The sequence below is a fragment of the Mobula hypostoma genome, chromosome 24 (genome assembly GCF_963921235.1).
Source record: "Mobula hypostoma chromosome 24, sMobHyp1.1, whole genome shotgun sequence".
Classification (NCBI taxonomy): domain Eukaryota; kingdom Metazoa; phylum Chordata; class Chondrichthyes; order Myliobatiformes; family Myliobatidae; genus Mobula; species Mobula hypostoma.
Window position 1 is genome coordinate 4622963 of NC_086120.1, and position 15743 is coordinate 4638705.

Below are 15743 nucleotides of genomic sequence, written 5' to 3' on the forward strand. Positions count from 1 at the left end.
CTCCTGAGACATCCAAGTCTCTGTAATGGCCACAACATCATAGTTCCACGTATTGACCCACGCTCTAAGTTCATCCGCCTTGTTTATGATATTCCTTGCATTAAAACAGACTGTCAGACTGAGCACATCTTTGCTCTAACATCTGCCTATCCTTCCTCACAAACTCCCTACAAGCTGTCTCTACTTGTGCTCCAACCCTCCCCATCCTCTGCCTCTTCACTTCGGTTCCCACCCCCCGCAAATCTAGTTTAAACCCTCCCCAATAGCATTAGCAAACCTGCCCACCAGGATATTGGTCCCTCTTGGATTCAAGTGCAACCCGTCCTTTTTGTACAGGTCACACCTGCCCCAGAAGAGGTCCCAATGATCAAAAAATCTGAATCCCTGTCCCCACTCCAATCCTCCAGCCACGCATTTATCTTCCACCTCACTCTATTCCTATACTCACTGTCGTGTGGCACAGGCGGCAATCCCGAGATTACTACCTTTGAGGTCCTGCTTCTTAGCTTCCTTCCTAACTCCCTGTATTCTGCTTTCAGGACCTCCACCCTTTTTCTCCAATGTTATTGGTACCAATAGGTCCCACGACCTCTGGCTGCTCACCCACCATTTCAGGATATTGTGGACATGCTCAGAAACATCACGAACCTCGGCACCTGGGAGGCAAACTACCATCCTTGTTTCTTTTTCGCACCCACAGAATCGCCTATCTGTCCCCCTAACTATCGAGTCCCCTATTACCGCTGACCGTCTCTTCCATTCCTTACTCTTCTGAGCCACAGGGCCAGACTCAATGCCAGAGGCACGGCCTCTGTTAAGGGCGACGGCCACAGGGGTTCTCTCCACTACCTGACACCCTTCCTTCCTTCTCCTCACGGTCACCCACTTACCTGTCTCCTGTGGCCCCAGGGTGACTACCTCCGGTAGCTCCTGTCTATCACCTCCTCACTCTGCATAACAAGCCGAAGGCTGTGATTCTCTGACCTGCATACAGGCAGGGGCTGAAGGGCAAGGATCCAGAGATTAGGACAACAAAGGGGTGCTTGCAGGAGGAAGAGGAGCGACTATTGGATTGCTTCGAGTCAGTGGACTTGGCTATGTTCATCTAGGGATCTGAATGAATGAATATGGTTATAACAGACTTTATTAAAACAGCTGTAGATGAGTGTGTCCCCACAAAATCATCCCCTCTTCCCCAGTCAGATGCACTCGGATGAATGACGAAATTCAAAATCTGCTGAAAGTCAGATCAGAGGCGTTCCAGTCTGGTAACCAAGAAAGTTACAAGAGGTCCAGGAAAGCCATCTCACAGGTGAAGTAGCAATTCCGGACCAAACCGGAATCAACGGAGGATCCACAATAGTTGTGGCAGGGCTTGTATACCATTGTAGATGTTCACAAATTAAATGATGTGAGGCGTAACTCTGATGACTTATTTATTAAACTCCAAAAAGCTGAACGCAAAGTGTGACAAAATCCTGTATATAATTATGTCATCACGTCAGATCAGCCTCTTAAAGTGAACCCCAACTCATGTTGGCTCGGGTCCCGTGTTCCATGGCTGTCCAAGAAGAGCGTGGCGATCTGCCTCAGTGACTATTGCCCAGTAGCGATGAAACATATCAACCCTTACCTGAGCAACTTAGATCGGCTCCAATTTGCCTGCCAGAGCAACAGGACCACAGCAGATGCCATTTCATTGGCTCCTCACTTAACCCTGGAACATCTGGCAGCAAAGATGCAAACATCAAGATGCTCTTTATCGATCATAGCTCGGCATTCAATACCATTATTCCCTCAAAACTAATCAATAAGCACCAAGACCTTGGCCTCTGAGCCTCCTTGTACAATTGGATCCTGGATTTCTTCACCTGCAGAGCCCAGTCAGTGCATACTGGCAAAATCTCCTCCACAATCTCCATCAGCACAGGTGAACCACAAGGCTGTGTGCTTAGTCCCCCGCTCTACTCACTTCATACTTATGACTGTGTGGCAAAGCAGAGCTCTAATGCCACATTTAAGTTTGCTGACGACACCATTGTTGTTGGCTGAATCAAAGGTGGTGACGAATCAGCATACAGGAGGGAGATTGAAAACTTGGCTGAGCGGTGTAATAACAATAACCTCTCACTCAATGCCAGCAGGACCAAGGAGCTGATTATAGACTTCCGGAGAAGGAAACCCAGAGGTCCATGAGCCAGTTCTCACTGGAGGATCAGGGATGGAGAGGGTCAGCAACTTTAAATTCCTCAGTGTTATTATTTCAGAAGACCTGTCCTGGGCCCAGCATGTCAGTGCAATTACAAAGCACTTCTACTTTTTTAGTAGTTTGAGGAGATTTGGCATGACATCTAATACTTCGACAAATTTCTTTAGATGTACAGTGGAAAGTATGTTGACTGGCTGCATCACAGCCTGGTATGGAAACATCAATACCCTTGAATGGAGAGTTCTACAGAAAGTAGTGGATATGGCCCAGTCCATCACGGGTAAAGCCCCCTGAACCATCGAGCACATTTACATGAAATGCTGTCACAGGAAAGCAACATCCATCATCAGGGACCCCCACCACCCAGGACATGCTCTTTTCTCACTGCTGACATCAGGAAGAAGATACAAGAGCCCCAGGATTTGCACCACCAGGCTCAGGAACAGTTGCAACCCCTCAACTATCAGGCTTTTGAACCAAAGGGCTTCACCCAACTTCACTTACTCATCACTGAAATGTTCCCACAACCAATGGACACACTTTCAAGGACTCTTCATCTCATGTTCTCAATATTTATTGCTTATTTATTTATTATTATTGTTTCTCCTGTTTGTATTTGCACTATTTGTTGTCTTCTGCGTTCTGGTTGAAACCTCTAGTTGGGCAGTCCTTCATTGATTCTGTTAAGAGTTATTATTCTATAGATTTGTTGAGTATGCCTACAAGAAAATGAATCTTAGGGCTGTATATAGTGTCATATATGTACTTCCATAATAAAATTTACTTTGAACTTTGAATTGTGCTCATGAACAGAATTTTGTAGTTCTAAGTAGATAATTGGTGTTGTGTTTTTCTGTCTCATCATATCAGATCTGAGCACCTTACTATCTTAACAAAATGCACATGTTGTGAAATCTGGACTCGATCCCTCCAATCCAGGTACTTATCCAAACTTCTTTTAAGTGATACAATTGAACCCACATCTACCACTTCCATCTGAATCTTGTTCCACAGTTGCACCAGCCTTTGAGTGAAGAAGTTTCCCTGCATATTCCCCTTAAATATTTCACCTTTCACTTTAAACATATGACCTCTAGTTCCAGTCTCATCAGCCTGAGGGGAAAAATCTGAATGCTTTCACCTTATCTTTACCCCTCATAACTTCACATACTTCTATAAGATCTCCCCTTATTCTCAGACTCTTTGGGGAATAAAATTATAATTTATTCAACCTTTCCTTATAGCTCAGGTTCTCAAGACCCGACAACTTTTTTGTAAATTTTCTCTGGGCTCTTTTAAGTTTATTGATATCTTTCTTGTAGGTAGGTGAGCAGAACTGCACACAATACTCCAAGTTCTGCCTCACCAACATCTTGCACAGCTTCAACATAACGTTCCAACTCCTGTACTCTGACTTAGGATGTCTTGATATATGAAGGCCAATGTGCCAAAAACTCTGCTTATGACCCTTCCTTCCTGTGATGCCACTCTCAACAAACTATGGATTGGTTTTCCCAGGCCCCCTTATTCTACCGTTTACCTCGCTGCCACGCCATTTACGCTAATATAAAATCCCTTGATTACATCTAGCATTGGGGTACATCCGGTAAATGATGCTACCTCTTGTTACATGCACAGATAACCAGTTCCAGCAGGCAGTAATAAATTGATAGGTGACAACTTGGCAGGTGCCTGCCTGCTTCATATTAGAAACATAATGACCATAGATATCATGCCAGTTACCTCTGGATGGTCTCCTCCAACTGTTTTGTTTTGATGTTGTCCTCTTGGAACTGTTTATTCATTCCCTGGTCCTCCTCTGATGTAGAAGAAGGAGTTCCTTCCAGGAGCCATCGTTCCCGCAGAGCCTTAGACTGTTGAAGATAAGAAATTGGAATCAGCTGGAGCTACAGTATTCCATGAGTTCCGGGCTCTCTCATTGAATACATGGGTGGACCTGCAGTCATAATAGTAGTGAGCTTCTCCAATTTACCTTTCTATTTTCAATGGGTGAGGAGTTTGCCAACTTTTCTTTCACCTTGCCCTGAGATACAATTTCACAGCTTTCACCCACAGCTTTTATCCGATCAATATTAACAGATAGATCATGACTGAAAATCTGATTTTCTTTTTTGTATCCTGCACTTACATTCTTGTATACTATCCACAAATACTACTGTTATGTGATTGCACCTGGTGTCAACAATAATTTCTACAAAGCTCCCATTCCTCGATTATCAGGGAGTGGCTAATCTTGGACTGGGCCCAATCCCATTGTTGGTGGCATAGCACCTCATTCATCCACCTCCGAGTTACTCCTCCTCTTCTTTTTCCAAGTTTCTGCCTATTTTGTTGGTTAACCTAATTTATAGTTTGAGTAAAAATACAAAATAAGAACAGGGTAGTGGGATGCACCTTCCTAAATGGCCTGGTTGTCCAAAGCCTTCATTCTGACTTCACACTTAGACTTGGAGTTCCAAGGGAGCAGAACAAGAGATCACCTAGCTCAACGTAGATGCTCATAAAGGTTTTAATCTTGGAACCTTCCTCTGTTGGTTAGAGCATTGGTCATTTAAATGAGTTGATGTCCATGGGTACCACTTATATTGGTTTTATCAGCTCATCTATCCGGAAGTTCCTGGCTCTAACTCTTGAACATCTCTCACCCTGACTGAAGTTCCTTGCCCACCGTTTTGATGAGCTGAGACCACCATCAGCTGAAGAACACCAGCCACAATATCTGAGACCTGAATGAAACCCTCTGCATTTGCTTCAGCTCTCATTCATCCCTGATCATCTGCTGAAACAAAACCAGGTACAACCATATCCCGTACAGAGCTTGAGAATAAAATCTTCCTGTGGAGTCACTTAAAACTGTGTCAATCAGTTGGTCGAAACCTCACCACAATTTGTAAATTAACTCAAGCCTCAGTGATGTGGTGGTGGTTTGCTAAAATAATAACATCTGCTGTATATTAAGCCGAGTTTAAAAACTTCAGCCCAGCCATCTGCTGGCACCCTGCCCTTTTGTCAGGCACTAAATAAGCATTAAGAGCTCTAGTGAGATGGATAAGCCTGCATTCCTCGTCAAAAGTGTGGTTCCTGCTATACTGGCAGGAACTGATGGCAACACTCTGCAAGGTCAGTACTGAAGTCACGGATCCCCTTACCAAAACTGTACCAGACTGAATTCATTCAAGTTATCAAGTCTATCTGTGGCAGCTTTTAAAAGATTTCTTAAATCTACCATAACGTGGGTAAGAAATTTTGCCAATACTTCTGCATGAAGTCTGGACGATGTGGGATTCTTTTCAGAGTCCTCAGAAGCCCAGAGGATTATTACTCGATGCCCACCCCATTTGCTTCCACTGCTCCTCAACTAAGAATTTGTCTGAAGTTTGGCCCTAAATATAAATCCATGGAACAGCTTCTCTGCCAATAGTGTATTCAGTGAAATTGTGGTTCTTTCCGCTGAACAGAGCACTAACACAGATTTAGATCTATTTACAGGCCTGTCAGCTTTATTGCCTGTGACCCATCAGTCAGCAACAGAGGGTCGGCACTTATTCCTGGTAGTTGTGTATTCAGGTAAGGGTGCTTTTTACATCAACAGGAGAGACCTAGATACGTGAAGAGATGTAAATCACACTACGCACAGTTCAGCTTCAAATTAATGAACTTATTTCAGCGATTGGGTTATCATAATAGCCGCATGAACCAATCAGAACTGCTGTGTTTCTGCACTGATTTGAGAACAATCATTGCCTCCCGATGTTTCAGTACGAATTGCATCAGGAAATTAGTTAGGGATTTCCTTGAAATCCAGTGACAAGCACATGGTAAATAACAAGCAGGCAGGCAAGACATCATAATCCAATATTGTCAGTCTCATGCCGAGTGAGCCTACAGAACTGGATACAATATTATTGAATTTAATGAACACCGTGATTCTCTGTGGCAACATCTGGGTATGATGCAGTTAGGAGTTTCATGTCAATGTGCTTTCTGTTTTATAAAATCAAAGCACTATTCTCTACTCTTCCATCACATTTGTTATGGACTTCATATGGAGTTATAGAACAAATCTACATTGAAATGGCTGAGTTTTCAAGGAGTAAGCAGAGCAAAGAGACACCGCGGCCACGAGTACCAGGAGGCTCATTGAATATAAAAGCAGAAAATGCAGTTTAGCCGGTCAGAGTATCACCTTGGTGTGGCTTTATCAAAACTAGGGCATTTGGGAGAGAAGGGACAGGGAGACAAAAGGTGAGGTTGGAGACGACTAATTTTTTTAAAAACTAGGACAGAGCGTTAAGTGCTTGTTAATGGCAGCTAATCTGCTGAAACGGAGTGACCATTAACTCAAGGAGCAACAGCTTTTGTGCAGGTTCAGCCTGGATCCACACCAGCTAACTCTCAGTTCCAGCCTTTCCAGTGTGTGTCAGAACCGTGACGGATCCTCTGCAATAGGTCAGCGCATTTGGAAGTTGCAGTGAACGAGTAGGGTACATCAGCACAGGACTGGTATTTAATTTGAATAACCTCTTAATCTGAGGTCACACTCTGTATCTTTCTCCGTGAATGCTGTCAGTTTCAAGTTTACAGCATCAGCCCTTCATTGTTTCTCTGACCTCGCGCAGTTCTGATACAAACAGAGGGAGAGCAAGTCAGCTGAAGCTGGAGGATTCGGTATTGAATGGGAAGGCTGGAAGGTGCCCAGAAGAAAGATGAAGACTTCTCCAAGCTTTGACTGGGCTTCATTGCGACAGTATGGGATACAGGTGGACAGGCCAAAGTAGGAGATGGATAGGGAATTAAAACAGCAAGCAAGGTCACTCCTGAGGAGTGAACACAAGTCCTTCACACAGTGATCACCCAACCTGTGTTTGATTTCATTAATGTGAAAGAGACCACATTGTGAACACCAAATGCATTATGCTAGACTTGAACAAGTAGGGGAGAATCATAACCTTCACCTGGAAAGAATGCTTGGGACCCTAAAGTGTTGACTAGGGGAGAGATGAAAAGACAAATCTAACAACAGGAACAAGAGATGCTGAAGATGCTAGAAACCCAGAGTAACACACAAAAAATGCTGGAGGAACTCAGCGGTCAGGCAACATCTGCAGAACCGAATAAACAGTCAATGTTTCAGGCTGAGACCCTTCATCAGGACTGAAAAGGAAAGGGGAGGAAGCCAGAATAAGATGGTGGAGATTGTGGTAAAACATGTTGTAACTGGGTTACCTGTCTGGACACGTCCCTCTGCTGACTGCCCCTGTGGCTCCTCCCACAGACCCCTGAATAAAGGCAATTTTGCCCTGCTCCTCCCCCTCAGTCCAGGGGCAGACACTCAGCATGGAGGTCACGTTTTACTGCGAATAAAAGCCTTTCAGTATTTACCCTACTTCCAGTCTTTTGGAGTAATTGAAGGTGCATCAGAGATGGAATACAAGCTAGAGGTAATGGGAAAAGCCAAGTGAGTGTGGGAGGGGAGATGAAGTAAAAAGTTGGGAGGTGATAGGTGGAAAAGGTAAAGGACTGGAGGAATGTAATGGGAAAGGAGAGTGGACCATGGGAGAAAGGAAAGGAGGAGGAACACCAGAGGGAGGAGATGGGCAGATGAGGGGAAGAGAAGAGGTATGAGGGGGTCAGAGTGGGGAATTGAAGAAGAGGGAAGGGGAGGGGGAAAAGTTACTGGAGGTTTGATGTTCAATATGAGGTGTTGATCCTCCAACCTGAGAATGGCCTGATCAGGGTGGTAGAGGAGGCAATGGACCAGCATGTTGGAGTGGGAATGGGGATTGGAATTAAAATGGTTGGCCACCAGAAAATCCTGCTTTTTACGGATAGAGCGAAGGTGCACAACAGGCCCCAATCTATGTTGGGTCTCATCTGTGTAGAGGAGGTTGCACTGGGAACATTGGATACAGTAGATGTCCCCAAAAAGTACACAGATGAGGTGTTGCCTCACCTGCAAGGACAACTTGGGGTCCTGAATGGAGATGGAGAAGGTGAATGGGCAGGTGTAGCACTTCTTCAGTTTGCAGGGTTAAGTGTCAGGAAGGAGTTTAGTGGGGAGGGATGAAAGGACAAAGGAATGATGGAGGGAATGGTCCCTGTGGTAAGTGGAGAGTCGGGGGGGGGGGGCGGTAAAGATGCGTTTGGTGGTAGGGTCCTGTTGAAGATGGTGGAAGTTGTGGAGAATGGTGTGCTGAATACAAAGGCTCATGAGGTGGTAGGTGAGGACAGGAGGAACTGTATCTCTGTTAAGTCAGTAGGAAACTAGGGTGAGGGCAATGTTAGGAAATGGAGAAGACATGGGCGAGGGCAGCATCAATGGTAGTGAAATGGAAACCCTGTTCTTTGAAGAAGGAGGTAATCTCTAATGTCCAGGAAAAGAAGATCTCATCATGGGCACAGATGTGTTGGAGACAAAGGAACTGAGAAAAGGGAATGGCATTTTTACAGGAGACAAGATGGAAGGAGCTATAGTCAGGATAACATTGGGAGTTGGTAGGTTTATAAAAGATATCAGTAGACGATTTGTCTCCAGAGATAGAGTCATAGAGTCATAGAAAAGTACAGCCTGGAAGCTGGCCCTTTGGCCCATCTAATCCTTGCTGAACCATTTAAACTGCCTACTCCCATTGACCTGCACTGGGACCATCACCCTCCATACCCCTACCATCCATGTACCTATCTAAACTTCTCTTAAACATTGAAACCAAGCTTGCATACACCATTAAGCCGGCAGTTTGTTCGACACTCTCACGACCCTATGAGTGAAGAAGTTTCCCCACATGTTCCCCTTAAACTTTTCACCTTTCACCCTTAACCCATGACCTCTGTTGTGGTCCCACACAACCTCAGTGTAAAAAGCCTGCTTGCGTTTACCTTATCTACACCCTTCATAATTTTGTAAATTTCCTTTCTTTGGTTGGAGGCTACCCAGATGGAATATGAGGTGTTGCTCCTCCAACCTGAGAGTGGCTTCATTGTGGCAACAGAGGTAGCCGTGGACCGACATATTGGAAGTGTTACAACACCTTGGAGCCAAAGAGATTGAGAAAGGGGAGAAAGTTGTCAGCAATGGACCAAGTGAATTTAAGGGCAGGGTGAAAGTTGGAGGCAAAGCTGATGAAATTGATGAGCTCAGTACGGGTGCATGAAGTAGCACCAATCATCAGCGTAGCACAGAAAGAGTTGAGGAGCATTACCAGAAAAGGTTTGGAACATAAAGTGTTCTACAAAGCAAACAAAAAGTAGGCATAACTGGGGCCCATGTATGTTCTATCCCCCCATCAAGAATCTAGTTCCCTTACACTTCTGTCAACCATCAAGAATCTAGTTCCCTTACACTTTTGTCAACCATCAAGAATCTAGTTCCCTTACACTTCTGTCAACTATCAAGAATCTAGTTCCCTTACACTTCTGTCAACTATCAAGAATCTAGTTCCCTTACACTTTTGTCAACCATCAAGAATCTAGTTCCCTTACACTTTTGTCAACCATCAAGAATCTAGTTCCCTTACACTTTTGTCAACTATCAAGAATCTAGTCCCCTTACACTTCTGTCAACTATCAAGAAGGCCTTAAAGCACTCCGCTTTTTCTCGACAAAAGTCGTAACTAGCTCCCCTCCACCGCCACCCTTCTCCGTCTTTCGCCAAACTCAAGGTATAGCCATGAGCCACATCATCCCCTGCTATGCCTGCCTTTTCGTTACCTATGTGGAACAGTCTATGTTCCATGCCTTCACTGGTTTCTCTCTCCACAGATAGTGCCTGACCTGTTGAGTGTTTCCAGCAGTTTCTGTTTTTATTTCAAGTTTTCAGCATCTGCAGTCCTTTGACTTGCAAAGTCTAAGCCTTCTTGACCTTTCATACTACAAAGAAGGTTCTTGGCCTTTTGTAGTCAGAATGGGGGTGGGTGGGGGGGGGGTGATTCTGGCTGTACGTAGGTGGCACTGTGCAAGCTCAAACTCAGCTTCTATCTCAGACCTGGAGTACTTTCAGGGATACAGAAACGGCCTCAGCCTGCAAGCTGGTATATGGGAATGACCTCAAAAGCTTTTTGATTTGCCTTCAAACTGAATCCCTGACACAGTAGGAGAAGTGGAAAAAGAGGCTGTTCCTTCAGAAATATAATAGTGGTGATGAAAAGGGGCCAGGAGTTTGCTACGTGGAGGAGAAGCAGAAAGGGGCTGTGGTCAGAAACTTCTGAGGCCTTTGGACAGACAGGGGACAGAGAGATACAGATAACATGCAGGCTAGATTGTCGTCATGGTCAGCACAGACACAGTGGGCTGAAGGACCTGGTCCTCTGTTGTACTGTTCTACATCTCCAGTTCTGAAAGGAAGCTTCTTGCCCGTCTTGTGTGTAGTTATGGAAACCTTTGAACAACAAGATCGAATAATGTCAGAGCAGGTGACCTGGGTGATGATAGGGTCACCGAGTCATACAGCATGGAAACAGGCCCTTTGGCCCACTGAGTCCATGCTGACCCATTTTTACTCTCCACACATTACCACCGCCCACTCATCTACACACCAGGGGCAATTTGCAGATCCTAATTCATCTACCAACCTGCATATCATCGTGATGTGGGGAAAACCCATGCAGTCACAGGAAGAATGTGCAAACTCCTGTGGTCAGGATTAAAACTAGGTTTCTGAAGTTGAGAGGTAGCTCCTCTACCTCTGCATCACTCTCCCGCCCCAATGTGAACCTCCTGAGATCTGTGGAGTTCCTCCATGAGCCATTTTCATTTGGTTTACATGAGGGTCAGAAATTCGTGGCTTCCGAAGACCAACACAGTACTGAAGTTTGCAGGTTAGTAGAGAAGATGCAAGGTCTGAGGGCTGGAGTCAGCACAACAACTTGTGTTTCTGAATGAGGATAATGATTTGCCTTAGATTATATAATACATAACTTCAGGACTTGCAGTGAACTGTCTGCCAGGGCGGGAACTTAGAGCAATGTTCCTCACTGATAGGTTGCAAGTTCTTGCTGGTCTGAGCATATAACACAGAACATATGATTTTCACCATTGTCTCCAAAAAGTACATCTCACACCACAGGCAACGCTCTTCCAGGGACTGGGAGGTGTGCTACTAAATGAATATTACATATAGCACCTAACAAAAGTAGCAATGGCCTCATTGATCAACGCATTTATTCCTGTTTAAGGAATATATATTGGCTGGTAATATCACAGGAGATCCTGCAGATGGTGGAAATCTTCAGCAAGGCACACAAAATGCTGGAGGAACTCAGCAAGTCAGGCAATATCTATTGATGGGAATAAACGGATGATGTTTCAGGCCATGACCTTTCATCAGGCCCGAAGTGTCTTACTGAGTTCCTCCAACATTTTGTGTGTGTTAGCCAGCATAATTCCTTCTCTTCAAATTAAAGTATGGGATCTTTAACACTCACTCAAGCAGACAGGTCCTTTGCCTAACATCGCTTCTAAATGTTGGCATCCTTGATGGTACAGCACTCTGTACAAATAACACATTTTAAATAGGAAAATCTATAATTTAGTTAAAAGTTATTTGGTTCAATGATTCCTAATCATGTTTATAGTTCCACAACTGGATGCCTATTTCCTCCTGCTGATACCTCTAATTCTCATTTTGAACACAGCCATTAGCGGAACCTCTAACATAAACATATTAACAACCCAACCTTGAATGGAACTATTAATACCAGCTTCTAACCCAGAGGCGCTGGATTCTCTTGACCAACATAATGGGTTCCAGTACATTATGGCTCAATTAAGTGGCTGTCCCAGTTAGCCGAAGTTTCATGGAAAGAGTTAAAAATGTACAAAGAAGACAAATTATGTAACAAATTGTATTTAAATGATGTACAAAACAAATCAGAACATTACCAGTACTGTAAAACTGTGTATTAGTTCCTAATACTTATTAACAGAGGAATTCATCTGCGTCATGTTCTTTTGACTGTAAATAAACAAAATCAGCGCAGACACCTAGTGTAGGTAATGGACTGCCTTCATACAATAAAAGTTGCTGGTGAACGCAGCAGGGTCTCGGCCCGAAACGTCAACTGTACCTCTTCCTATAGATGCTGCCTGGCCTGCTGCGTTCACCAGCAACTTTGATGTGTGTTGCTTGAAATTCCAGCATCTGCAGATTTCCTCATGTTTGCCTTCATACAATGCTGTCAATGAGAACATTCTCCAAATCTGCGCTTTCATTGTAACATTCAAGATGATTGTAAATACCTTCAAAGTCTTTGTAGTTTCTAACTTGTTGAAGTAGTGAAATCATTTCATTTTCACTCCCAGTTGTTTCTGGCACTGAAGGCTTGAAACTGCAGTGGGAAAAGCAGTTCCGAATTGTCTTACCGCTTATTTCTCACCAAGTATCAGTGACAAAGTCGCTACTTTTTGAAAATAAACACACACAACTGATGCTATTTAAAATATGTTTGCTCGAAGCACGGTGTTGTGTCTTACGGCCATGTAAGCGCACGCAACTGACACCAGTTTAAGAACTGTTTGGCAACAGCCTCCTGTCCCAATTCAGCAGCAGAGTGTCCCCAGTTAATGAAGGGAACCACAGCTATTTCCTCAATTAGTTTTTGTTCTTTAAGAGTTGTCCCAATTAAACAGCTGCCCTGATTAACTCAAACACGTTGCTCTGATTAACTGGTGGTTCATTTATCCGGAATCCACTGCACATGCACGTAATGTTTCTAATTTGGCAGTGAAGGGGTGTTGTCCATTCACAGAACTGCAGGACGCATTCTGGCCGCAAGCACTGGGAGGCAGTGACTGAGGGAGCGCAGGCTTCCTGACAGGCCCCATGGGAATACTCCTCAGCCCAGCTGAAGAGAAACATCTGCCAATGAGCACATAGTTCCTTGCTGGCAGTCACCAGGGAAAGTTCACAGCCTGAAGTCTCAGCTTCTCTGTACTCTGTCTCCACTCCAAGATTCCCTTCAATTGCTTTTGGCTACAGATATCACTTGCCTGTTTTGATTTAAAATCGCCTCAAATGCACCCTATTGCGATGAAAAGAAACAACATCCTTGCTAGAATAACGTTTGTGCACGCCATTAGAAATGATAGTGTGCTGTTCAGTGCTGGATTGCCCCAGATCACGGCAACTATGTGCACAATTCTGTGTGTGTGTCTATATATCCATGTTCCTGTGTGACTGTGTATCAGGGTGTCTAGGTATCCAGGCATCCATCTGGGTGTCTTGTTTATCTATGTGTCTGTGTGTCTGAGCACAGTGTGTCTGTGGGTGCCTGTGTATCAGTGTGTCTGGTGTCTATGCATCCATATATTTGGCTGTCTGTATGTTTGGGGTGTCTATGTGTCTGTGTATCCATGTCTATGTGTCTGTGTGTCCATATGCCTGAGTGTCACTGCTTTTGAGTCTGCATATTTGTGTATCTGTGTCAGGCTGTCTGGGTGTGTTGGTGTTTCTCTATGTCTGTCTGGGTGACTGTGTTGACTTGGTCTGGGTATCACTGTATCCGGGTGTCCATGTGTCTGTGTGATTGGATGTCTGGGCATCTCTGTGCCCATGTCTCTGGGTGTCTGGTGCATGGATGTCTGAATGCCTGTGAGTCTAGTGGTCTGGGTGTGTCTGTTTGTCGGGGATCTGGATGTCTGAGTGTATCTGGGTGTTTGTGAGTCTACATGTCCAGGTTGTCTGGATGTCTGGGTCTCTGAGCGTTTTTGTGTGTCTGGATGACCAGGTGTGTCTGGGTATTTGAGTGTTTTTTTGTGTCACGATGACTGGGTGCGTCTGGGTATCTGAGTGTTTTTGTGTGTCTGGGTCTCTGAGCGTTTCTGTGTGTCTGAATGTCTGAGTGTGTCTGGGTCTCAGAGTGTTTTTGTGTCTCTGGATGTCTGGATGTGTCTGAGTATTTGAGTGTTTCTGTGTGTGTCTGTATGTTTGGGTGTGTCTGGGTATCTGAGTGTTTTTGTGTGTTTGGGTATCTGAGTGTTTTTGTGTGTCTGGATGACTAGGTGTTGATGGAACATTACTCTCCTAATTTTCCTGGAATTATTTCTGATTGTTTCAGCACTTCTCATTGACGTAAGCTTTTCACAGTCGACAGTCCAAAGGGCTAATGTCATCTCTGATGAGTGTGGTACATCACTGACTTGAGAAGTCATGGCTCCCTTTTACTTTCTAAAATCAGCAGCTTAAAGGGGACCAGGCAAGCTGCATTCTCTGTTCTCAGTGGATCTGCCACCCTCCATGACTGTGAATGCACCTCACACATATTCCTAGGATATGGAGATCAGGGCAGTATTTATTTGCAATTTCCAAGCCTCAGGACAAGTCTCCTCATCTCTCTCTCAGAATCTCCTTGGCAATCTCCTGTCTGGTTCACCTTAGCTGATGGTTCTCAGTGTCCTGCTACCTCTGGCTCCTTGGCGTCACCCTCCCATATCCCTTGCCAGCATTACTCCCCAGTGGCTGAAAGAGTTCCGTAACTTGAACGGTTATCTTTGGAGCTTCCTGCAAAGATTGCACTTACTGGGTGTTTTGTTAAGAACTGTGAGAAATTCCAACATGTCAGTATGGAAGGTTGTGCTAAAGCCAATGATATCAGTTTCAGGGGCAACTACAGACAGAAACCCAACAGTACTGTTCTATAAACCTCACCATTGAAATTCCAACTCTTTTATCCAACACTCATGGCATTAAGGTGTCTAAAAATGAGGTTTTAACATAAAAAAAAGATGTGGTGCATTTCCTAGGCTCGTGCATTGATATAGTGCCTCGTGACTCACAATGTTTAATAGGCAAAGTTATCATGGTCACTATCAGTGAATTTGTGCAGAGTAAGGTTCCACTAACAACTTTGTGATAAAGGCCAGATGATTTGTGCTGCAGATCACAGCAGCACATTGATCAGGCCCTCTTCTCTGCTGCTGGAACACAGCCCTGAGATCGAGGGTTGCTTCCTTGACACCCAACCCTTCCTGTTCCCATCTGCAAAAGTTCCTGCAGTGACAAGATTTGAAAGCACGAAGTACGGCTCCGCTGTTTTCAGTTTCTGTTTTAATATGAGAAATAGTCTGCAAAAATATAGAGCACAAAGAGCAGTAACTATTAAAGTTCAAAGCAAATTTATTATCAAACTATGTCACCATATATAACCCTGAGATTCATTTTCTTGCGAGCATATTGAATAAATCCATAATAAAATATTAACCATAACAGAATCAATGAAAGACAGCACCAACTTGGGTATTCAACCATGTACAAAAGATAACAAACTGTGCAAACACAAAAAGAAAGAAATTATAAATAAATAAATAAATAAGCAAGCGAGCAAGCAAGTGATGATTATCAAGAACATGTGATGAAGAGTCTTTGAAAGTGAGTCCATAGGTTGTGGGAACATTTCAATGATGGGGTAATAGGAGTTGAATGAAGAAATGAGCAAATATCTGTTTTAATCTTGAACCTCAGTAAGCTGTTACTATGGTTAACTCCACCTCCATTTCCCCAGCTGCCCTATCAACATACCCC

The 15743-nt window shown here is 44.2% G+C and overlaps 1 protein-coding gene across 4 annotated transcripts in view; it reads right to left on the bottom strand.

Annotated features, from left to right (window-relative positions):
- The window catches only part of palm1a (paralemmin 1a), a 334532-nt gene that overhangs the window by 66482 nt on the left and 252307 nt on the right, over window positions 1-15743 (bottom strand). For all 4 annotated transcript variants that reach the window (XM_063032807.1, XM_063032806.1, XM_063032808.1 and 1 more), the window contains exon 4: window positions 3953-4083. In XM_063032807.1, the coding sequence (XP_062888877.1) occupies window positions 3953-4083 (131 nt within the window). The remainder of the gene's footprint in view (window positions 1-3952; window positions 4084-15743) is intronic.